General features: G+C 32.5%; 3 protein-coding genes across 7 annotated transcripts in view; 2 read left to right on the top strand and 1 right to left on the bottom strand.

The window, feature by feature from the left end:
* LOC125072298 (paired box protein Pax-6-like) overlaps positions 1 to 2,267 on the top strand; it is a 49,687-nt gene extending 47,420 nt beyond the window's left edge. For both annotated transcript variants that reach the window (XM_047682871.1, XM_047682872.1), the window contains one exon: positions 980 to 2,267. In XM_047682871.1, coding sequence (XP_047538827.1) covers positions 980 to 1,068 — 89 coding nt within the window. In that variant the 3' untranslated portion in view covers positions 1,069 to 2,267. The remainder of the gene's footprint in view (positions 1 to 979) is intronic.
* Positions 2,268 to 3,853: 1,586 nt separating this feature from the next.
* Positions 3,854 to 10,311, bottom strand: LOC125072434 (transmembrane 7 superfamily member 3-like). Its single transcript, XM_047683061.1, has 9 exons — positions 9,904 to 10,311; positions 9,246 to 9,578; positions 8,438 to 8,697; positions 7,759 to 7,930; positions 6,573 to 6,740; positions 5,861 to 6,013; positions 5,079 to 5,339; positions 4,745 to 4,904; positions 3,854 to 3,926 (listed from the first exon to the last, which is right to left on the bottom strand). Exons 1-9 carry the CDS (start codon positions 9,968 to 9,970, stop codon positions 3,860 to 3,862), a joined length of 1,641 nt encoding a protein of 546 aa, XP_047539017.1. The 5' UTR covers positions 9,971 to 10,311; the 3' UTR covers positions 3,854 to 3,859.
* A 267-nt stretch (positions 10,312 to 10,578) lies between these two features.
* The window catches only part of LOC125072364, a 110,784-nt gene continuing 96,886 nt past the window's right edge, over positions 10,579 to 24,476 (top strand). The window contains exon 1 of one of the 4 annotated variants that reach the window (XM_047682975.1): positions 10,579 to 10,951. In XM_047682975.1, the coding sequence (XP_047538931.1) occupies positions 10,848 to 10,951 (104 nt within the window). In that variant the 5' untranslated portion in view covers positions 10,579 to 10,847. Of the gene's footprint in view, positions 10,952 to 18,567; positions 18,689 to 22,416; positions 22,727 to 24,476 lie in introns of those variants that run through there. The other 3 variants (XM_047682976.1, XM_047682977.1, XM_047682974.1) reach the window with 3 other exon arrangements.

The following is a 24,476-nucleotide window of genomic DNA, read 5'->3' on the forward strand; positions in this document are numbered from 1 at the left end:
GCGACGGAACGGAAAATGTTATCGCGAGCTCGCACGCGGTGGGGGCACGATATAGAATTATGTAGCTTGAAGCCAGACGGTTGTAAATAATGTGCGATAGATCAGCTCATGTTCAGAGCGAGTTATTGAAGGGTTTTGTTGTTTTAAATATTATAAAAATATTCAATATACTTACTTTAACCACTTCAAAAATTGTATGTTAAATATATATTGGACCAGATTGCATTTTTTATTTATGAATAAACTTCTAGAAATCTCCGTGAATATATAGATGTTATAAGAATGAATACCTACTTATTTATTGGTTTAACTTTAATATGAACAATCTTGATAATTGATTCGTACAGGCGTGATATGAATTATATTAACATAATAATGTAATCAGATATTAGTTGGCACGTTATAAGCCTCAATCAAATTTCATCATACATACGAAACATAATCTAATACGAAACCTATTAACGTCATGTATCGGTATCGGCCCAGCCATATGTCTAATAGGATTCCAATTGCATTCAGTTTATTACACACAATCGCGTTATCTGGACACAGTATGCTTGCAATATAGATACCGCTAGTCATAAAGCTATTCACATGCGCCTGTATATAATGCTAGGCACACTTGAATAGGGAGCTTATACACTCGAAGAAGCGTTCATGTTTTACCTAATTGTTTTTGCTCAAATAAGCTCATCAGAATTTTGTTTTTTAGTAATATTATGTGATTATATACGGTTCTATGATTGCATATTGGATAGTAGTATTCTATTGAGTTATAATTATTTAATTACTATAATATTTTTTATAATCAGCTTTCACTAACTAATTTGACTTTAAAACTAGATTACCCAATATAATATCATAAAATGTAACGCATTTATGTAATAATTTATAATAAATATTAAGATATAATCAACAAAGTATCGACGATGTTAAGGAATTTAAATTACATTTTAATAACCAGTTCCCCTTTTCGTAGGTGTGATATCAGCGGGTGTGAGCGTCCCCGTGCAAATACCTTCGCAGGGGCCGGACCTCGCATCGAATTACTGGGGACGGCTTCAGTGATCTCAGCTCTTCGGGTTCCCGCATCGACTTCTCTCGATGCCTGAGAACCCGACTAATGTACCGGAGTCGCCATCTAGCGGTGAAATAGCGCACAACTACGCCGACTCCCACTTGTCTATGAACGCTCTCAACATGACAGCCGGCCATGACAGTACCGTTTTGGCGGGAGAAATGCCAGAAAACAATTCAGTGTCATAAACATGAAATGTGTTTTAGTGTTTATTTAACGCAATATCCAGTGAGTTTTTCAGTGTTTCGATGGTGCAACTTATTATTTATGTATAAATGACGTATGACTTACGACTAAGCAACTGATGATGTTCAAAAGTAGTGGTAAGTGATGGTCGTACACTCTGAGCTATGTTGCATTGCTACCATACGATATAAATACGATTATTATAATTTTGCTTATAATATAATAGTGTAAATTTCAAACTTGCAGCATGTTTCACTGTGTATGATCAATTATTAAGCTAGAACGACAATGGAAAGCGTACTGTAAATATAGTTAAACGCCATCTATTGTCGGGTAGAGAAAGTTTTCTCCTTAAAGAGTCTGGAGAAATTAAATGTAAATTGTTTGTGCCAACGTTTGTAATAATTGAGTGTTACGCACCCTTTGCGAGTACAACCCTTTATTTCTTTGATGTATGCAATGGGGGTGCAAAATATTAATGCTATAGAGAAAAACGTGGCAATAAGCTTCGTTACGGCGATTTGTTTTTCACCCCTTCCGCAGAACAAATTGTCATACAAACTAAGTATGTTTGTTGTATATTTGTATAATAGTAACATTAATAGATGTTGTAATGTGTTGAAGTCGCAAATTTACACTAGTACACCTCGAAACGAATTAATTTATTTATTACGATAATTAAGGAGATGTTGCTGTGATTAAAATGTAGGTAGTTAGATTTATTTTGACACCGTTTGGAATATTTTGGGATCATATAATAAACGAAATTCAAAGTATTGAAATGTATACATAATTCACTAGTGATGCAGCACAATTTCTCATGTTATATTTGAATATGTGTAAAAATATTAATATATTTTTCATTAAAATGCAATACGGACGGAGTAGGTGTGTTACAACTAGTTTGAACATAAGTGTAAAATAAATTATTATTCGATTCTAAGTGCATATAGATTGAGGAGGTTACAGTGAAATTTATTAATAAATATCGCATTAACCATTATTTTATTGTTTTACTACGAACCCATTAATGAAACGTTAAATACGTAATGAAACAATTACCAGATACAGTTTATAACGAGCTGGGACGGTTTCGCTGACTAGTGGCGCCCTCGTGGTTTACTAAAGAACATTATGCCGTTAAGTATATTTGGGCGGTGCGTATTAATTTTGCGTGTTGGCACTTTATGTGTGGGGTAAGGAAGCTGTGCACCCCATTGTAGGGGTTGGACAATAGGATGGGATTAAATGTGTTGTAGGCATTATACTGATCTGAGCTTTGTTTGAGAATTTACATAAACTGTATTGAATAACTGTTAAATTTAAAATCTGACATATTGAGTAAACTTACATTTATAAAAGAATATATTGGTACTTTTATTTAGGTATAACTAAGTGCTACTTGTGCCATCGTAATTTAAAAATAAAACTTACAATAAATAATTACAAATTTCGTAAACAGTTACAAGTCGTCCCTTTCGATCAGCAAACAATCTGAGAGATAATCAACGCTTATAATTGGTTTAGACGTGTCTGTCCCCTCATTCATTGATTATACGGGATGGCACAACTGTGTTTGATTTCAATGGTTTTAATCTTTCTATTCAACTTCGACATGTGTGGTTTTGTACATAAAAAATACTGACACATTCAGTACACATATTAAAAAAAAAGAAAACATTTTTTTTTAGTAAATAATTTTAAATATTCAGTAATATACTGAATATTTAAAATTATCGTATCTACACTTACAAATATATAGTGTCATAATTTATCTACATATTTCTTCTATATATCTCTAAGATGGTTTTAAGAGAGTAACTAAATACATTATGGATTTAATTTTTTTTAAGGAACTGATCAGGAAGTTTATTAAAATCACTTACAAAATTCTTCCTTCAAGGACATTGCTCCAAGTGAGTTAATAAAATTTAAATAGGAAAAAATAACAATTTCATCTAATCATCATATAAATTAGGACCTTAATTCAAAAACGCCTTCTAAAAAAAGTAAATCTAAAAAAAACTACTATTGTCGCAATCAAATTTATTTAAATATAACTGCGCAGATAACATTGATTCTTAAATAATCACAATTCAGCAGTCTTGGTAAGAGATACGGTTTGATAAAATATGTATATTTAAATACATACGAAACGTATATCTATACAAATACATACTCCTTTTATATACAAAGGAATAATTGCATTTTCAATGCATAAATAAATTTATATATAACATCTGTGTAACATGCCAGAGACATGCAAAAATAAAAAGTGCTAAACAATATCACATTAGGTCAAGTTTATCATATTATATACTATGATTATTATAAAATATATAAAAAATGATTTTTGTCTCATAAAAAAAACAACTTATTTTAAAATTCCATTTAAGTATTCACATTTCTAAGTAAGCTTAAGTTTATACATTTTCCTTTTAAGTAGATATGTATGATTTTATTAAGGTACATATTTTTTTATATTAGTTACATGTAGGAGATAAATCCTAAAGGCAAATATTTATATATGATATATATTTATATGGCCATACCTAAATTAATAAGACGTGGTTTTTATGAATATTTTACGATAACTTATCCTAATAATGACGTTCTCTCGGTATGAATTGCTGTTGGTATTACTGTGGTCGCCGTTTCGTATCTGAAAAATGCATTTTAAATATTTTAAAAATCAAATAGCTAAGATGTCTTCGCGGTTCGAACTTGTGACAATTGGGAGCAAGTTTGGACGAGGACGATAATGTGGTTATTTCGTCTTTGAAATGCGAAATCTTTAAAAGGAGGAATTATTACCAAACCTTCCCAAGAGGTATTTGCCCAGCAGTGTGACATTTTCGATTTAATAGACTAAAACGTTGCGTTACGTTTTATATTTAATGGTGACTCAGACTTATGAATAAGTCGGTGGTTACTATGTGATAGACAAAAACATCAACATTAACTTATTTTGATTCCATAATCCCATTTATTTATGGTCGGGTAAAAATCAATGCAGATTATTTTAAAAGCTGCTTTTTGGCGGGTGGTTTGGTTCCTCCCATGCTAAGTGATGAAAGGACACAGATAACATATATTATAAAGCATTTTTTTTTTGTTAGGATGCAATAGTGAAAGTCAAATAAGTAGTAAAAGTGTTACACTTGCTTATTAAATGTAAGAAGTTTTGCAGTTTCAGAGAGAAACACCACGGATCGAAAAATCACCGGCGCAAGAAATTCAACAGAAGTATTTTCTGGGATATTTTTTTTCCAAAAATTCTTACAATTAATTATTCGTTTCATTCAAAGTTTATTATCGTCTAATGACTAATCTGTTTTGTATGTCTAAGAATTGTATTGTTTCAATAACATCTAATGTCATAATGATTAAAATAAATTATGAGCAATTAATTCAATCGTAGTATTAGCTCAAGCTAATTGAACAGTTTTATTTTTTATTGAATTTGTTTTTTCTACATACCTACGTCTGCTTGAATCAGTGGTACCGTAGTACAAATGTGATGGCACGGGTCTAATATTCCTTGGCGGTGGAGGAAAAGGTGGCCTGCCTCGGTTTTGGAAGTGTTGGAAAAGGAAACCGGAAGTCGCCAGGGCCACCCATAACAAAGAAATTATTGCATCTGTAAGAAGAAAAAATCAAGTAAATAAAATTAATCTTAAATTTAAAACAATCGCTAAGTAAATAAGTACTACGAGTAATACGTCATACAAGATACGATAAATATTAAATAACATTTGCAGCATAATAATATAATTAGTATGAGAATTTGAAATAAATATTTAAAAAATCTCACCCCTCCATTCAAAGGGCGGTGAAAGTATAGCCTTATTGAATTGCGGTACGACTGCCCTTCGTACTGTGTTTATGATAATGTATTTCAAATTCGACCCTAAGTAATAGTCGAAAGGGAATATAGTCGCGTACGCGCCGAGTATCGAACAGCATAGAATGTTCGAGAGGAAAGTCATAGACACTAGCATCAGTGACGTCATCAACATGACAAGAACGAACAGGGTCCAAAAGTTAAGATCTACTTGTAGAGCAAGGAGACCACCTGCAAAAACATATGTATGTTAAAAATCAATAAAATATATACTAATATTATAAATGCGAAAGTAACTTATCCATTCGTCTGTAAAGCTTTCCCGGCTAAAGCCCAATAAAGGGCCATAGTCTACTTTTTTATACCAAAACCCTACGGTACCACGCCCGCTCCCCCCAAACTGCGGGCAAAAACTATTTTATAATATGAAAGCAAATTACAAATTGCATAACAATAATCAATAATAAAAACATTGTTTTATTTTGTGGCAATTTCAATATTGTGACTTTGTTACCAACAATGTGTGCAACATTTCAGCTCAATTTTTTGTATAGAAGTGTTGCAAGATTTCAATGATAATGTGTAATAAATTATTTATTAGTAGGTATTTTTTCATGTGATTTGAATAACAATATATGAAAAATTGTTACAAAAAATATTTTTTTTACGGTCACCATTCACCAGGTGCACACTCATTCATTCACTCCTTGTCATCAGATATATGAGACGGTTTATTTAAAAATATATAATACCTGGTAATCCATAATAGATTATGGCAGAGAACAAGAAGCCGACGTTGAGCGTCGACAAGAGAACAGCTATCAGTGGTATGCCATAGAACCACCAGAATAATAGCCAAATCGCACCAAAACATATGCCAGACAACACAGACGCACCTAGCAAAGCTAAAACATATTCAAAATTTATAACCGCTTTTTGGTCTAGTAAGTAATTATAAGGGCTCTTGATCGGGCCGACAAACAAGTGTTTGGGTTCTTTTTGTCAACAATTTTTAAAAACAACCTGTAGTTAGGAGATTGGCAGTGTTTTAATTTGTGGCTTCGGAAAGAACCTAAAGCAGTTGGTGCTGCAGCTGATCTGTCTCCGGTAGTATCGAATTGCCTCCCATCGGGGTCAGAGATTGAGAAAATAGAACGTGCGCTTGAGTGATGACACGTGTATACTGTCTTAACTCCTGTCAGTCAGTCATTCTTGTTATTATAAATACTAATGAAATGACTCCGGCAAATGTTAATTATTTTCATATGAACTTAGAGGCTTGAAATTGCACAAAGAGTTTACATAAAACAAAGATTTAAAAGTAAATATTATCAACAATTACCAGCAAGATTTTTTATTGCTTTTTTTGTCTATATTTTTTACAAATTATTTCACCAATGTTTCGTGCGGAACCTAATATTAATTATTATTTTTAAAAAATATACCGATAAATCTTAATCTTACCAGGTCTATCCAGGTCTGCGGTGAGGGATATGAAAATATATGTTATAATAACGCCGCTTATTAAACCAACTAAAAACATTTCAGTCTTGAAAAACCTGTGTCCGAAGAAACATATGAACAGTCCGACGAACAATAGCGAAGCACAGAGTATCTGTGACAGGAAGTCATCTGAAAAGGGGTTTATTTGAAATAACGGATTTAAAAGTGTCATATTTGGGCAGAGTATTACTCTAGCAAACGTAAACACAAAAAAAAAAAAAAGTTATTGATGAAGCTCTCGTAAAAAATATAGAGCACTTAAGATCTTATATCAATTATTCATTATTTGCAAACTCTATCTTTTGCTAAGAAACAATCTAATTAATGGTACCATCATAAGAATGGAGGATTTTAGTTGTGGCAGGTAAAACGCAATGATTGAAAACTTTAATCTTCTAATATTTCGGTATGGCGGTAATATATAATTAAGGTTTTGAAGATTGCTAAATGTTCATCATGCCAAGCGAATTCTCCGTTCGGCTTCCTTCTCACAGTTATTCCTACCAAGCAGTATAACTTGATCAAAGTAGGTCTATTTTGTCCCTTCGACCTATATGGTACAGGCATGAAATGCCTCTAAAACATAACCTTGGTTTTGACCATGTTCATACCGAGACCGATACGCCGGCTTGTTTAGTCTAGGTAGCATTTCATTACGAAGTTCAAATGATTCTACAACTATGACGATATCACCTGCAAACGGTGAGTACCTTTGTACAATATGTACTCGTCGTTTACATTGACTTCCACTACACTCCACTTCAGAATTTGGAAACAATTTCTAATACTTCGGGGAATAGTTTTGCAGATATAATGCCCTGTCTCAAGATTTTGCGCAGTTGAATTGCATTAGTCTTAGAGTCCTGGATTGGGTCCGTTACTGTATGCAAACTTTTCACCCACTCGATGTATCTCTAATCTATATGCCATTCTGCAAGTAGTCGCGCACTTCAGACGGCTAAGTCATACAATATGCCATCAATCGGTGCAAGTAATAATCGGCAGACTAATGTATAATAATTGTAAAAATACACTCAAACTTGCTATTACTTCGCAACCAACTTACACTTTACTTTTTGATTACTGGTGTACAATAAAGAGTATTTGGTTTTGATTTTGATTTAATATCTACCCACATAAGTCTTACCTAATAATTCACAACCGCCATCCACCAAAGGTGAACACGCATAAGAATATGTCGGTACGTATACCGAATACGAGCTTGCGTTCAGCGTGCTAATAGCAACGGCTACATACACGGCGCCAGTACCGGGATAGGCGCTTAGCATGCGACGCATGCGATCGCCATTTTCAGGGATCTAAAAAGTCCTTACAATCTTAAAATAATTTACGAGAAGTCGAATCTAAATATACAGGGCTAGACTCAACAACTTTATGGAAAATTAAAAAAAATATATCTTTACAGCCAAACAAAATAAAATATATTCTTGCATTGGCTACGCTGTAAAATGTAATCCCACAAATTATGTGTTATTAACAGTGATAAGGTTTCATACTATGGAAGTGTTGCCATATATAATAATCACTTTTAATTTAAATATTATTATAAATAATAAAAATTATAAGAGGCATATTTCAAAATATAAATAATAATGTTACAAAAAAATATATATCAACTCAGTACTAAATGCAATTTATCTTCAATAGCTTTGTATTTAAATTATGTTACAAAAAATCAAATCCTGTTTTGTATTTTAGAATGAAGTTGCCCAAAACCATTGAATCAATTGATATACAATTAGACATTCACTAAAAATATATTCCGACATGATTAAACAAATGAAAAATAATATTATTATACTTACAAATTCACCAAAATTATCAATGGCATCCATTGTAATCATATTTTTTATACCATCAAAGTATGTATCAGCATCATAGTTTCTTTCAGGCAAATACATTTTGTAGAAAAACACTACCACCTTATCAAGAGTATTACAAATCATATCTGACGAATCTCTAGCTGCTGCAGCATCAACTAAGATGTAATCTTTGTTATACGAGGTTTGTATGAACGGTGATATCGGTATGGGAAATTCCATATTACAACCACCTGGTATCGGGTCTGTAAATATTTATTTGCATTAGTTTAAATACAGACAATCTTTGTTTAGGCGAAGGGACAGTAAAGCCTATTACAATTCATTAGTAGAAGAAATTGTATGTAATTATTATGGTTTCTGTGTTGTAAGTATATTATCTATTTAAAGTTATGTTCAATATGATAATAAAAATATCAATTTAATTTGAGTAACAAAATATGTACCCAACTACAGATTATAAGTATCATAGATAGTAACTTCAGATAAAAAAGTGAATCAAATTAATGACAGTATGTACTGTTCTAAATAATACAATTTTAAAGGGAAAGAAGCCGATATGGTCTAGTGGTAAGAAAATCTGAATGTAACCCGTTATTGCCGGTTAAAGTGTTTATAATTTATCTTATGCAATGAAGAAAAACAAGGTGACTGAAACTGTATTACTGTGTAAATTCACATTGGCAGAGTGTGGTGAAAGAGACTCCAAGCCTCCTCGAAAAGAATCAGAGGCCCTACAGTGACACATTTACATTTATAAATTTTATAGGACATAGATTAATTAATCATATACCTGATTTTTCATATCCATGCACAGACAAATACAATTTCAAATTTATATTCACATTCGGATTGTATACATAAAATGTATCTAGCTTCGGTTTAACACTGCTATACAGTCCAACATTAGTTCCGGATACGTATGAACCTTTTATATAAGTATTATTATATAATGTAACATTATGTAAATGACTGTGCACTTGAAATATTATGTAGGATATATTTTTATTGACATTTGTAAAGTCAACTTGTAGTGTTGATGACGCATTGAGATTAGCGAAACCACCATAGATCTCTCTGTTACCCCATGATATTGTTTTATTTAGAGGCAATGTAATACTAATATCTGTGGAAAAAGAACTTATATTATTTATTTTTAGAAGCAGATGCTTAAACTATGGCAATAAGCCCATTTTGTATTGTGATGTATGTGCTATGATTATAATTATATAAGGCCATAAAATGAAAAACGATTTAGATATTAAAATATTAATCATTTATTCAACAAATGTTTTCATTCTACTGATGCTTTTTTTTTAAAATTTTGCATGCAACTCAATATAAGCCACCAATGTAATTGCTTCATATTCTAGGGTTATGAATTAAATAATTTAATACTTTAGAAAAATAAGTAACAATCATAAAAGAAGAATTATAACGTGATTACTTACTTTGACAGCTGATTGTCCTGGCCAATATAAATATTAGAAGCACATGCAATATATTTACTTTAATCATGTTAGAGAGCTTTTATCACAATTAATTCATTACTATAATAAAATTGTTAATCTCTTCAAATGAGTCACGCCTCCTTTTTTTAGGTAAACAAAATGTTATTTAATTATAGTTGTCACAAATTCTTAGACGACTATCAGCTGTTAATTTTGACAGATGATTAAATCAATGAACGTAGTAACTACGTTTGTTGGAATTCTGATTTTACTTTAGCCATTAGTAAAAGTAGTAAAAATAACATCAAACAATTACACTCAACCTCAATTATAACAGAGCACAGTGAACTGAGAAATCGTGATAAATATGAGATTAAGAATAATAAAGGTTTTTATTGGTACATTTTACATTCAAAACAATCTGAATGAGATTGATTTAAAAGACTGAGTCGTCTGATCACTGATTGAATGAACGATGGAAATATCCTATCGTAAAGAACGAATGGGAGTAAATGAAAGAGCAAATACATTGACCTCTAAGGGTGAGCGAGAAAATAGGTAGAACAGTCAACATACTTCAGAAACAAGAGCTCAATTCGTTTGTATGCGTTGTTATTTTTTTAAATATTTCTTCGATTATAGTATTATTTATACTTTTTAAAATATTACCAAAACAATTTTGATATTTATGGCAATTCGCTTTAGTCTAATTTGTCATAATAAAAGTAGTTTAAACAAGTTTCGGAGTAGGTCGAGTAGGCACTAGGCATGAGGTTGAATTTTGATATCGATTCGTTCGCCGGCCGCTAGAGCGCACTCACGTCTAATCTAAATATGGCGGCGCGATCAATGAAGTTGTAGTGAGTAGTGAAGTCTAGTGTAAAAAATTGAAATGATTGAACTTTGTGTTATATTTGTGAGTGGTACTTACGATTAAATGGGCCATGGGAAAAGGCCAGGATTTATTAGACGCGGCGCGTAAGGGTGATGAGCGGTGTGTTGAGAAAATATTAGGACAAATAACTAAAAGGAGTGGTCCATTTACAAGGTGGGTCTTGTTCATGTTTTTTAATATTAATAAAATAACTACACAAAGATCAAGAAGAAAGGTAATATAATTGAAAAGAGCAACACTTAGTATTATCAATTCTTCAGTACAAGTTGTTTTATAGAAGCGATATTGATTGTGTCAGCGAATTTCAATGTTTACGTGCATATCATTTGGTCTTATCTTTGAAGATTTAAAGTAATGGCTGTAAATAATAAGCCACTCTACTTGCGATTTTCTTAACGAGCTCTACTAGGTCTAAATAAACAGGCAACAATTACCAATTTAACATACAAGGCCAGTGAATACGTCTTATGATGTAGATTTGCTAAGAAGATAGTTTGTTTTTTATTTTAAATTATTTTTTTACTGAATATTCCGTGTTCAACCTATGTTTAATAAAGTATGTCAGCACAAGAGTGCTACGTCATACATCATAAAGCAGTTTTCCTTGTTTTTTAATAAAATCTTATTTGCAGGAAAATACCTATACCGTGTGGTTGTCCACGAATGATACAATAGGTACTCTTGTTTTTATGAATAATCAAGAATTATTATTGTGGTTTATGAGACATGAATAATATAAATAACATAAGCATTTACTGGTATTAAGTATTAAAGCAAGGTTCGTCCGCAAAAGTTACAATCACATTGCGACCAATTTAGCATGACCTCTATAATAGACGCAAACGATATATTGCCGAGGCCAACTTAAATCCTAAGTTTCAATTTAAAATTAAGAATATAATAATTTGGAAATTAATATGGTAGTTTTAAGATTAAAGTTATGCTATATATATTATTTCTGAAGCAATTCTGCAGTGAATTGTTTTGCCGCCATTTTTAAGCGAACATAATATTTTTATACTAGTAAAATTATGGACGTACTATTAATGGATCTAAAATTTGTGAATATTGAAAGGCAAAAAATCCTCTACTAATGAACACTGGCACTGCAAAAAGTAAAAAGCTTACAACCTAATCTAAGATGTTACGTATCTTGGGCATGTGTGGTGGTAAGTCAGGGTATGAAGCCACTGCTTCACTATCCTATCAGAATAGATTAAGTGATTAGTGAGTGGTACCAACGCAGACGGGTGCAATACCCTACCACCAACAATTACTTAATAAATAAAGCAAAATCGTCGGACATAAAACCGGTTTTTAATGTTGTACACTTGATTGGAATTCACAATTACGCCAAACAATAGCTACCTCATTATTCACTTACAAAAACAATTCATTCAATGCATTTTGCACGTTTAATTGTGTAGCGTACGGAGAAACACAACTATCGTTGGCGGCAAATGAGCGGCGAATTAATCGTTATCTATTTAAGGAAGTAGGGATACCTTAAACCATTCAAGTAAAGTGTTTGGCTCCGAGCCAGACGGGAATCGATGTTAAGAAAGAGCATTGAACCTGCTATCCATACTTATATCCTATTATCCTACATAAAACATCTTTGTATGCAGGCTTGCAATCGACTCATGGCGTTAGAATTAAATAGGGCGGCATGATTTGTTTTATACAAATAATCGATTTATATATCGATTATTTTAATTTGATAATATTAATATGATATTTTTTTTCGTAAATTAACATAAATTATCATGAGTACAAAATTAGTTCAATAAATAACTTTATCCCTTACGATGCAGTCGTTCGAAATCGATATAAAAAGTACATCCTTATTGAACTTTTCTAGGTCAGATATCTTTTGTAAAATGTAAAAATAGATTTTACGATGAAGTATTGTTGGGTGAAGTTTTTAGGACACGTATACGAACGTATGTTTGCAACGATACTTATTTGTGACCTAGGTTTTATAGGTTAAACACTACCGGCCCGCTAGGTTTTATTGCGGATGCAACGTCCCAAGTATTATTATATGAACAGTTGAATATTTTATTACATTTAAATTTCTAAAGTAACAATTACTCAACAAAATAATTAAAGGTACATTATTCATCGAAAAATTAAACAATATGCCATTGCTTAAAAGATAATTATATAATTACTTATTGAATATAATACCTTTAAATACATTTTTTTTTATTATTGTCCTCCTCATTATGTCTGTAATACAAAATTTCCCAAATTTTATTTTATTACTATTGTAATAGATATAAGTATACTAGGTCATAATATAGGACAGTTCTTGTTACGAAAGCAAATAAAACTAAAGCGCTCAATGAATTTGAGATTACTCAATACATTGACCAAATAATTTATCTCTATAGCCAAAGTTCACGTTACCGACAGCGCAAACAAATCGTTAATTCAATAAAATTATACGAGTTTCTGTAATATATTTTAAAGGCCTGAGAAGTGAAGATAAACTACCTTAAATTTACATATTAAATGCGATTTGCTAATATATCTACTATATTATGCAATACAGACAGTTGTTGATATAATTTTATTCATAAAACTATTGCACTTATTATATTCAAAACGCATTTTTTAAAAATCCATCATGAATACCATAGATTATATTAATACTAATTAATATAATATATATATAGGTCTGCAAGATTTACTCTTATGTGACTCTACAAATTAACGAAAAAATGTTAAAGAATGTTTTTGTATGAAGGTTTATACAGGTAGCGAGATAGTACACCTGGATATTTCTTTTTTAATATTGAATATTATGTAAATAGTCACGAATTGATAAAAACCCTAAGTTGCTTCGCTGCTTGTCCTAAGGTTAGGATATATTCTTTTCCGAACCGGTGGTAGTGTTTAATTTAACAATAAATACGTAAGTGTAATGCTTCTCTATCGAAAAAACGAAATTGATTTGATTGGAAATCGCGAGTCATTTATCACGGTATCACGCGGCTGGACCAATTACAAAGTCTCGACTTATGAAAGAAAAAAATAAGTACATTAGAAAATTGAAGAGTACTTAACGTCCACTTATCTCATAAAGCATTGGAATAACTAGTAAAATATTTTTGGAATAATTATACTAATTAGAATTCAGAATTCATAGTTAAGATAGGCCAAAGTCTATCGGGTTAGCTAGTTATAAAAAAATATTTGTAAGTATATTTGAAACATGAACCGTTGCACCAGCCATTAGGTACGTACATGCAATGAATAATATGTCAACAAAACAAGTTGTGACTAATTGATTTATTATTTACTGAATATCGCTCTGACGTACCAAGAGTACGTGATAATATTAGTCGTCCATGATAAAAACAGATGACATGACGAAAGTTAACCATATGGAACATGTGGCCTCACCATGTACCATTTCTAATTATCACTATTAGCACTGGTCACGATTTCACGTGCATTGTAACATAAGGCAGGTTTGGCCCTCCAAACTAAACTATTAAATTTAACTAGAATAGAAATTACAATCATCGATTATATCAATCCAATATGATGAACCATTTTGCGATATCAATAAATTCTCGTGAGCACAGCCAAGCTGTCTGATGTTATTCCAGCTTCTGTTTCTGAGTATATAGTCCAGGTATCTTTAAGACAAGATATAATAGGCATAATCTAGGTCAACCCATAGTCTAGGGATACCCAATGTGGTCTATATCGCAACCCCAGAGGTCGACTACGACCTACAAGGGGTCATTGTGAGTAAAAAACGTAATTGGGTGTCCGTCCGTCCGTACCTGAGGTGGATATTTATGCGCCTGTCCACTAAATAATTTGTTCTGGCCCCGCCATTGGCACTTTGAGTTTCTAGAATAGTATGACCTGGGCAAAGGATTTACCGAAAACTAATAAACACTAAGATGTCTACAAGACAAAGAAGTTTGGAGACCTCTCATAGAGGCAAGCACGCCCCCTTAGTCTGCATTAGCACTTTCCAACATAGTAACTGTGATTATGCCTAATCTATGTTATTTTTTTATTATATAATTAATTAGGTGTATATTATTGATTTACATATATGTTTCACATTTCTGAGACACTATTTATTATTATAGTTGAGTTTTGTGTTTGATTGTTGTTTATTTTAAATATAATGAAAAATAAACATGACTAAACATGTTTTATAAAATTTAAATTATAACATTTTTTATTTTATTTATTAGATAAAAATAATAACTTATTTTAATATTAATTTTGATCTTAATGTATAATATAATATTAAAAAAACTTGCGTTTAAAGTTTCAACCTTTTTAAGTCGTAGGTTGTCAACAGAGATAAACTTAACAATTTTCGAGCACGTCAACGAAATATAACCTCAGCTCCGCCTAACAGAACTTGAACAGAACTCCCCTAAGAAAATGAAGAAACCTGGGGCGTGACGCTTTTGCTCCAAATCTGAATCATCATTAGCGAGGTACTCCAAATGCGCAGTGCCCAGTGATTTTTTGTCCAACCTACACCTTGGATAAACATGGGTCTGCATTAGCTATATGTTAACGGGAAACTCCACCAAAAAAAGCATTTCCAAAGAGAGATGGCATTAGGAAAGTAACCAGTCTTACAAGCCCGCGTAGTCTTCCACACTTTATGCAGTCACACTACGCTGACCCCAAAGTCCATGAGCCCATTTTAGACTCTTAGACAGATGGTGATGATCGAGAAAAGGATCCAATTCTAAGGTAACACCTCTTAAGTAGGGCAAAGGATTCAAAGTCAAACGTCGCCACGATATCCCGATAACATAGAAAAAAATATTAATAACAGACTCAACAAAAATTAACAAGGTTTGAGAATAATTTAATGACAAGAAATTATATACAAAAAATAAAATGAATATGACATTTATTTTATAAGTATTATTGACATTGAGGCTTTTTAATTAGATACAAATAAAAATAGTTACTGTACGAACCATGACCGGTGCGAAATGTTTACAAGAAAGCTAGCAGCAGTTCCCCGTTCAATCGCAATTTTAAATAATATTTTATAAAACTGTATATAATAGACAGAGACAGAGAGAAAAAGGAAAAGAAAGAAAGTATTTTTCAGGTTGCCTGGCAGCTGATTTCTGCCAGTTCACTCTATTGTAAACCGCGTAAAAGAACGTTCCAAAAATACATCTAATTTTGTGGTAGTAATGTCTATTATTGAAGGGTTTAAAACAATATCTTGGTGCACTTTGGTTATTTTAAACATGATGCAACAGTTTCCATTCCATTGACAACATTCCCAACTTGTTGCTGTAAATACTAACTGTCGAGTGCCAACAAACAGGCCACAGTACTATCAATTTAACGAAGGCAATTTGCATTGTTCGTTCGTATGTATTTGTATACAGACAAAATATTTTTCTTTAGTATGTTTGTACTAATGTATGGAAAGAATGTTATGATGGGATGTAACCTATGAATCATTTTTTTTTCTGAATGATTTCATATTTGAACTCATTTCGAATATTACAATAACATGTTTGTAATGTTCGATATCGCAAGTCATTTGAAATTGTGTTTCTCATTATTATTTACATTTTATTGCACTTGGTTGCTCTTATGAGTATTAGTAAACATTGGTCTAGTTGTAAGGTTGCTTGGTAAGGCTGAGGGTGGGTACTGATCCTGACGTCTGAATGCAAATTCTTATCGGGACGAAAGAGTATTAGCTTTTTCTATCAAAAATTACGAAGTAACGAGTTGAAAGTATATACTAAGTACTTAACACAAAAGTAATGATGGTCTTGCGTCTGAACTCTCCGGTCGTGCTGTTCCGTCGAATTGTACGATTGAGGGAATAGATTATTTTATTGCTGGTATGGTTTTGGGCAAGCCCGTCTGGGTAGGTACCACCCACTCATCAGATATTCTACCGCCAAACAACAGTACTCAGTATTGTTATGTTCCAGTTTGAAGGGTGATTGAGTCAGTGTAACTACAGGCACAAGGGACATAACACCTTAGTTCCCAAGGTTGGTGGCGTATTGGCAATGTAAGGAATGGTTAATATTTCTCACAGCGCCATTGTCTATTATACGTTTACCATCAGGTGACCCACAAACTCGTCCGCCAAACTATACCAAAAAAGAAAAACAATGTACGAGCTATTAATGTAAAGTTAGTAGATTTTTTTTTATAGTATTTATATCGTGGTCACGCCAATCTGTATTTAAAAGTCTGTCAATGTAACACTTCTAGGACGAGGACTGATCTCGTTTCCTTAAGAGGAGAAGGTATGAAGCTTAGTCCTTTTTTTACGCTGTTGCCATCTGTGTTGGACAACAACCGAGCCGAGATGGCCCAGTGGTTAGAACGCGTGCATCTTAACCGATGATTTCGGGTTCAAACCCAGGCAGGCACCACTGAAATTTCATGTGCTTAATTTGTGTTTATAATTCATCTCGTGCTCGGCGGTGAAGGAAAACATCGTGAGGAAACCTGCATGTGTCTAATTTCAACGAAATTCTGCCACATGTGTATTCCGCCAACCCGCATTGGAGCAGCGTGGTGGAATATGCTCCAAACCTTCTCCTCAAAGGGAGAGGAGGCCTTTATCCCAGCAGTGGGACATTTACGGGCTGCTAGTGCTAGTAGTGCATCTGTGTTGGATATACCAAGAAGTAATCTAATCAATAAGGTGTTAACACAATACTATTGATATTTAAGCATTCTTATCATGTCTGTATATGTATTATGTGAAAAGCATTAAGTCGATGCGACGACTTACTGAAGCCTCTTCATAACTTGATGTACCCGTCGTAGACCTGTAACTCAGGTTTAAGTTGAGACGTTTCGTTAGGTTAGCCGTCCGTTGAACTCAGCGTTATGCAATATAAAATTTGTATTCAAAGCGATTGTAATTCAAACAACAAATTTTATTCCACTGTTGCAAAGCCAAACGACTTCATATTAACAAACTTGTTTTCGATTGCAACGATCGTTTGTTATCGAGCTGATTCAATGCAGTGAAATGTTGAAGTAAAATATGTTTATCATGTAATATTATATCTATAAATGAGTGAATTGTGATTAAAAAAGAAGTTCGCATAAAATATATCTTAGCTCTAGTATCGTGCGTGATGTACTGAAACCCTAATCTCGCTTAAACACTAACGACCTGTAAATTTCAAACCGTTGGGCTAAGGCTTCCTCTCCCTTTGAGTTTGGAGCATATTCCACCACGCTGTTCCAATGTAGGTTGGTATATACACATTTGACAGAATTTCTACGAAAACTCAACGGTGAGTTTGTACCCGCAATCATAGGTTAAGATGAACGCGTTCTAACCAATAGGATATCTCGTCTCATAATAATTTCGCTTATATCGAACAAATCGGTTGGTCCATATCACGAATGTAATTAAATAAAAACGAAGTAATATATAATCATATGTGTAATAAGCTACTAAGTATAATTATACTTTCTGCTATATTAAATTCAAAAGTGTAAGTATTACATTTGAATAGTCTAATTAGACCAGTGGTTCAAAAACTTTAAACAACAGTTACCCCAAAAATACCGCAATAAAAATGCTCTAACCAAGCGACCTGTTCTCCGTCTATGATTCATCGGAGTTCCACTTTAGTCATTTTGTGGCGTTTGTCGGTTGGCTGGACGCTTCGCTCTTGTAAATATTTTAAATAAATATTTATTTAAGAATTCGTTCGTGTGATAAGCGATACGCATTTTTAACAGTTCCGTTCTTTAGTGTTTATCGTTAATCTATCTCGCGTTAGTCGACTGCTAATGTCAAGTGTTTGTGATGGTTGGAATGAATTTTAATATACGGTTCTTCGACGACACAAATGTGTTTAGGAAATTAAAAATGATGTATCGGTTGGTATTGTGTATTTTTTTTTTTATTTGGAGATTGTCTTTTGAAGGGAGTTAATGTAATATTTGGTTCTGTTGCGTTATAAAATATGTTTACGATTAATTGTTGTGTCGTTGTTGTGTGAAGAAAGTGAAATGTGCTGAAACCGTTTTAATGAATATATGAACTAATTAATTAGCGGGCAGAAAATACTGGGCAACTGCTGGACGTATTATCTTGGTGGAAATGGTTCCATCGCACCGTGCTGCTTCTATAGGGGTTGTTGGATACACGTGACTGATTTTCTTTTAACACTTGCAGTTTTATCGCAGTATTATCCAGCTGAGCACGAGTTTAATTATATTTTAAACAAAAATGCAAAAGTGGCTCTTTGATTTGAATCCGCGATCTTTCGTTAAGCTTTACGTGTCGTCGATTACGTCCAGCCATGGGGTCAACTCGTCTCAAAGAGCTTGATATAATAACATGACCTATTTAATAATAAAATATATTATTTAAAACGGAAAACCTTGTTTTAAAATTGTTTTTAAAGCAAATGTAGGTTCTGTGTATGCGCGTCGTCTGTAGCATTGTTGCATTTTGTTTCCACTCTTGACTGTTTGTTTGTGTCATTGTAACCACAACAGTTCTGGTTTGTTGAACTTATTTAGGTGATTAAACTGTAAGTTAATGTTATTAATTTGGTACTACTCACTGATCATATATTATACCCCCAAACAGCATTAGTTGATATTGTTGTGTTCCGGTTTGATAGGATAGTGAGTCAGTGTGGCTACAGGCACAAGAAACATAATACCTTAATTCCCAAGGTCGATGGTCACAGTAATTGTGTATTTGTGCTTTTATATTCCATGTGTGCTTTTGTATTTCATAAAAAATATAGACATTTACATTGAAATGTATTATAAAAATAAATGTTCGTAAAATATTATTCGATACGAATTGTGATAATATTTTCTTCGTATAAACTTCGGCAAACAATGGTAGGTACCGATTGTAATTTTTTTTTATGGCAATGGTTGGCGGACGAGCATATGGGCCACCTGATAGTAAGTGGTCACCACCGCCCATAGACAAAGGCGCTGTAAGAAATATTAACCATTCCTTACATCACCTATGCGCCACCAACCTTGGGAACTAAGATGTTATGTCCCTTGTGCCTTTGATTACACTGGCTCACTCACCCTTCTAAACGGAATACAACAGTACAGTGTACTGTTATTTGACGGTAGAATATCTGATGAGTTTGTGGTACCTACCCAGACGGGCTTGCACAAAGCCCTACCACCAAGTGAAATCCTTTTATCGCTATAGAAGTTTTGAGTGTTGCCTTTTAGCTGTAAAATAATTTCATCGTAGATCTGCTTTAAACACCAATAATAGTATTTGATGATATCGACACTATATTTATAATGTTAACGATAAAGTTACCAATTTAAGTAGTATTTCGATACCTACCTGGAAAATTGGTAAAATAATGTCCTGCCTGTTGGCATAAACATATTGAATTGAAGTATGTTAAAATGATGACCTCTAATTTGGTTTAAGTTGTTTAATATGTGTAAAATGACGTATCGATAAACAAAAGAAGCACGCTGATAGAAATAATGATGAGAATATATTTCAAATAAACAAAACTCAAACAAACCAACAAGACACTAATACCCACCTAACGGCTTCCTTATATTAGATATACATATATTATGAACGCAGTATGTATCATAGATAACTAATACCTACATATATGTATACATAAATACCAAATTTACCGTTACTACGTATGAACCTAGAGTTTGTATATATAGTCACATAGTCTATTTTTATTTTTTATGTGAAAAACATTATTGTGAGGTTCTTCATACATGTGACTGAATTTCGTTGAAATTAGATATATAAAGGTTCGCTAATGATATTTTCCTTTACCGCATAAATTAAGCACATGAAAATTCAGTGATGCATGCCTGGGTTTGAACCCGCGATTATCGGTTAAGATGTACGTGTGCTGACCACTTGGTTATCTCCGTTCAATAATAATATTTATCAACGATCTTCGAGCTATTAAGGCATGCTATTCGTAGTTATATTTATTTTAGTTTACAAATTGGTTTAAATATCGGTCGAGTCAATTCAGTGTAAATTAAAACAAATCTTATCTCCTTTTTATTAGTATTAGTATGTCGTTGATCAACAAAATCGTAAAGTGTGTTAGTACAAATTTTTATTTAAACAACCTGATGAATGTCGGTCAGGTATAGGGTTGTCATGTTTGGTGTTTTACGGTCGTGTCCGGTTAAATATTTATATGTTCGTTTCTGGTTTAAGGCCTTTTTGACATTTAAATTTCTTATCGTGATTTATGGTGCCAGTAGGTATAATATTACTAATAATAAAATGTACAACCAAATTTTGCTTTGAGTAGGTATACGCAATATTTTTAGAATTCTAATTATACTTACCTCAAATTTAATGCTTAAATATATTCCCGTACAAATAAACCATAAATATTTAAAATGTAAACATATTAAAAATAAAGCAAAATATTTTTTTCAAGGCAGGTATACGAGGCAACGCCGAATTAAAAAGTATAGCCAGACAAAGATTCTCCTAGCTTTCAAAAAAATATTTTGTCTTAAAGTTTTTGTTTTTTAACGTTTGGTAACCCTAGTCGGTTTGTATATGCTATGTGATAGACGTGTTCACGGTGACTCATGAGTCATGATATTATTGGACTTAACGATTCAAAAACCCAATGAATGATACATACCGATAAAATCAATTAATTTTAATATAATTTTAACGATCAACGTATATTGACGTTAGACAGTCTAGATTTATAGTACTTCAATTTCTTCGACATCTTCACTGTTAAATTGAAACGGATAGGACGATAACGAACTGATATCTTATTTGGTTTTCCAATCGTCGAACCATCCACTTGCGCGCTGCTGTTTACAAATATTATAATATTATATTCAGAGCGATTTGTTGACAACCGGAACGTGTCACACTGTATCACACTGTATGAAATATTACACGTTTGGTTGGTAATATTATGTTGCCAATATTTTTTATTATTAGTGTTTCGATTACGATAGTATATAGCCTTTATATGTTATGTATTTATTTCGAGTACATAGTTGTGGAAGTTGATGCATTCTGTACATGCATTTACGTACACTGGTGCAGTATATCCTGTGCAGTCGTTTAGTTCGCTTTAAAAGTAGTAGGATTTCTACGGCGGCTGCATCATTTCTTTAATTCGATTATAATTTGTGTACTTAATCGTCTTTAGACATTCGTCTAATTTAATTTAATGAATTAAACCGGTTAATTGTATAAGTATCGCCTTTGTAACTATGACATCACCAACATTTTCTTCCAACCATTTTCTTTATCGCTGGAGCTATTATCGCTGTGCAAGTTTACTTTGAGTCCACTTAGTTATAATTCTTCAAGCACGAATTCGATTATATCTAAAATAGTCTAAACTACAGACTTTAACTGATGCTAGATTGAATGTCAGTTCAAATTTACCTAGGACATATGGATCGTTGATAAATATATTGAGTATATCAATTACTGTACGAATATATATTAAGTAATTTGTTGTTTACATTAAAACGGAACGTATTTAGTATTCGCGATATATTTCCTTGAGCCACTTATCCTATCTTATCTTTCTTTTATCTATTCTTGCTTTGCATGACAATCTGACTTCATTAAATAAAGCCCTTCCTATAATGTCGTTGGTTTGTTATTCATTTGAGTTCGTCTTGAAACCTGTTTTCGTGAGACGGGACTCTCCTGTGAATCATCTCGTCGTAATCTGGTGATGGCATTGGTCGTTTCGTCTCAGTTCTGTTGCCTCGTGATCGATGAACTGACACGAGATTCGGGAATATGAATGACTTACAGAGAAAAGTGACTTGCTTCAGTGCGTTCGATATATGTGGTGATCTGTGTGACGCTAAAACGAATCTTTACAAAAAATGTTGTAAAGCTAAGAGGAAAGTTAAAAGTAAAGTGTCGTTTTTTGATAGGTGAGTTCCTTGTTTAAATTTAGAATTACTATTTTTTTTAGCCTTGTATACCTACTAGCTGTTCTGAGCGGTTTTAATCAATCAAAATATTTTATGCAAGTAGGCTTTTACAAGCACTTTTGAATCGTCATTTTACAAAATTCTATTAAGTGAAGCTAAGCACCGTTATGTAGATTCAACCGAGAAGAACCGACAAGAAACTCATTAGTTACTCTTTTCCAACATTTAAAATAAACACACGCTTTTTTATCATCTATATAATCTTGTATTGAATTAAATGCGTTCAACATCCTTTCCTCAACAATAAATCTATAAAATGCATTTTTTATCCGGCAAATAGATGCGGAGATTGCGCATTTAAACAAAAAAAAAAAAAATCAACGGCTTTATAACATTATATACAAGTATAATATATTTATACTATAAGACTAATACCGAATATTTTTAGTAAAAACCTAATGGAATTCGATGACCGGAAGTGTTATTGACTTTTAAATGGAATGCTTAACCTGTTACCGTTAAGTAAAAATAATAAAAAGCGATTCGTAAATGTTAAATAGCAAAACGGTCGCGTGTTCATACATCCGACCTTGAATAATACTCGGAAGGCCGTAACATAACCGATATATAAAAAACTATATTATATTAAATTCCAGGTATCGTATGTTTTATTTTGACCGTTTTTGAATATACTTATTCCGAACTTTTTTTTTTCGACATAATTGGTATATTACGTGTTTAATGAGTTTATATTTAACCTCCTTTGATATTAATTATTCCTTAAATACTATGTTATCTATGTATTGATTTACTTCATTATTTTATATTTAATTACTTTTTGATACTTTATTAATTAGCTAGTTAGTGTATAAGGGCCAAAGTTCAGGCTAGAACACTTGCATCTTAGCCCATGATTACGGCCTCGGCCCTGTATCAGTGACAATATTATTCACTTCTTGCTTGACTTTGGAGAGAAAGATCGCGAGGAAACTTGCACTTTCCGGATGAAAAACTTACACATGTTAATCCACCAAGCTATATTAGACCAGCGTGGTGTAATAAGCTCTCAGCCTCCTCAAGAGGCGAGGAGACCTTAGCATAGCAATGGGACACATATAATCTTTTATTTGGTTACTTGTGTTTATAAACAAAATCAATGTTTTGTATCATACTAATAATAATAACTTTAAAAATAATTGTTACAATGTTAATTCAACTTAGTAGTAGGTAATATATTTAATAATAATCAGCCAATACGTGCCATTACGTTGTACATGCTTTACTTAAGTATTACAGCCCTACTCGCATGTGTGTGTAAACAAACCCATAAAGTCTATTTTGACCTAATTCTTATCGTATCGCCTTGTAAGCTTAAAGTGAATTTTATATGAGAATACAATAACTTGGTAGTAATTGAGGTATTAAGGTAATCAGTCGCATTGAGATAATTCGTTGATGATGGATTCCAGGAGGTGCGCAAGGATTAAATTTTTTAATAGCTACTGTGTAAATACATCGTATATTTGTTTGTTTTTTTTTTGGGAGTTGAATACTTTATGATGCAAAAATGTGTTTTTAGTATGAAAAATTATATAAGATTAATTTATATTAATTATTCGGCAATATTTTATTTTATAAAAACATTTCATTTTTTGTAAATTAAATTATTTATTTATTTAATTATGAACAAATTTGTTTTATGTCAAATGGGTCATCTGGTGGTAGCGGTAACACTGGCCAAAGGCATTGG

The sequence above is a fragment of the Vanessa atalanta genome, chromosome 21 (genome assembly GCF_905147765.1).
Source record: "Vanessa atalanta chromosome 21, ilVanAtal1.2, whole genome shotgun sequence".
Taxonomy (NCBI): domain Eukaryota; kingdom Metazoa; phylum Arthropoda; class Insecta; order Lepidoptera; family Nymphalidae; genus Vanessa; species Vanessa atalanta.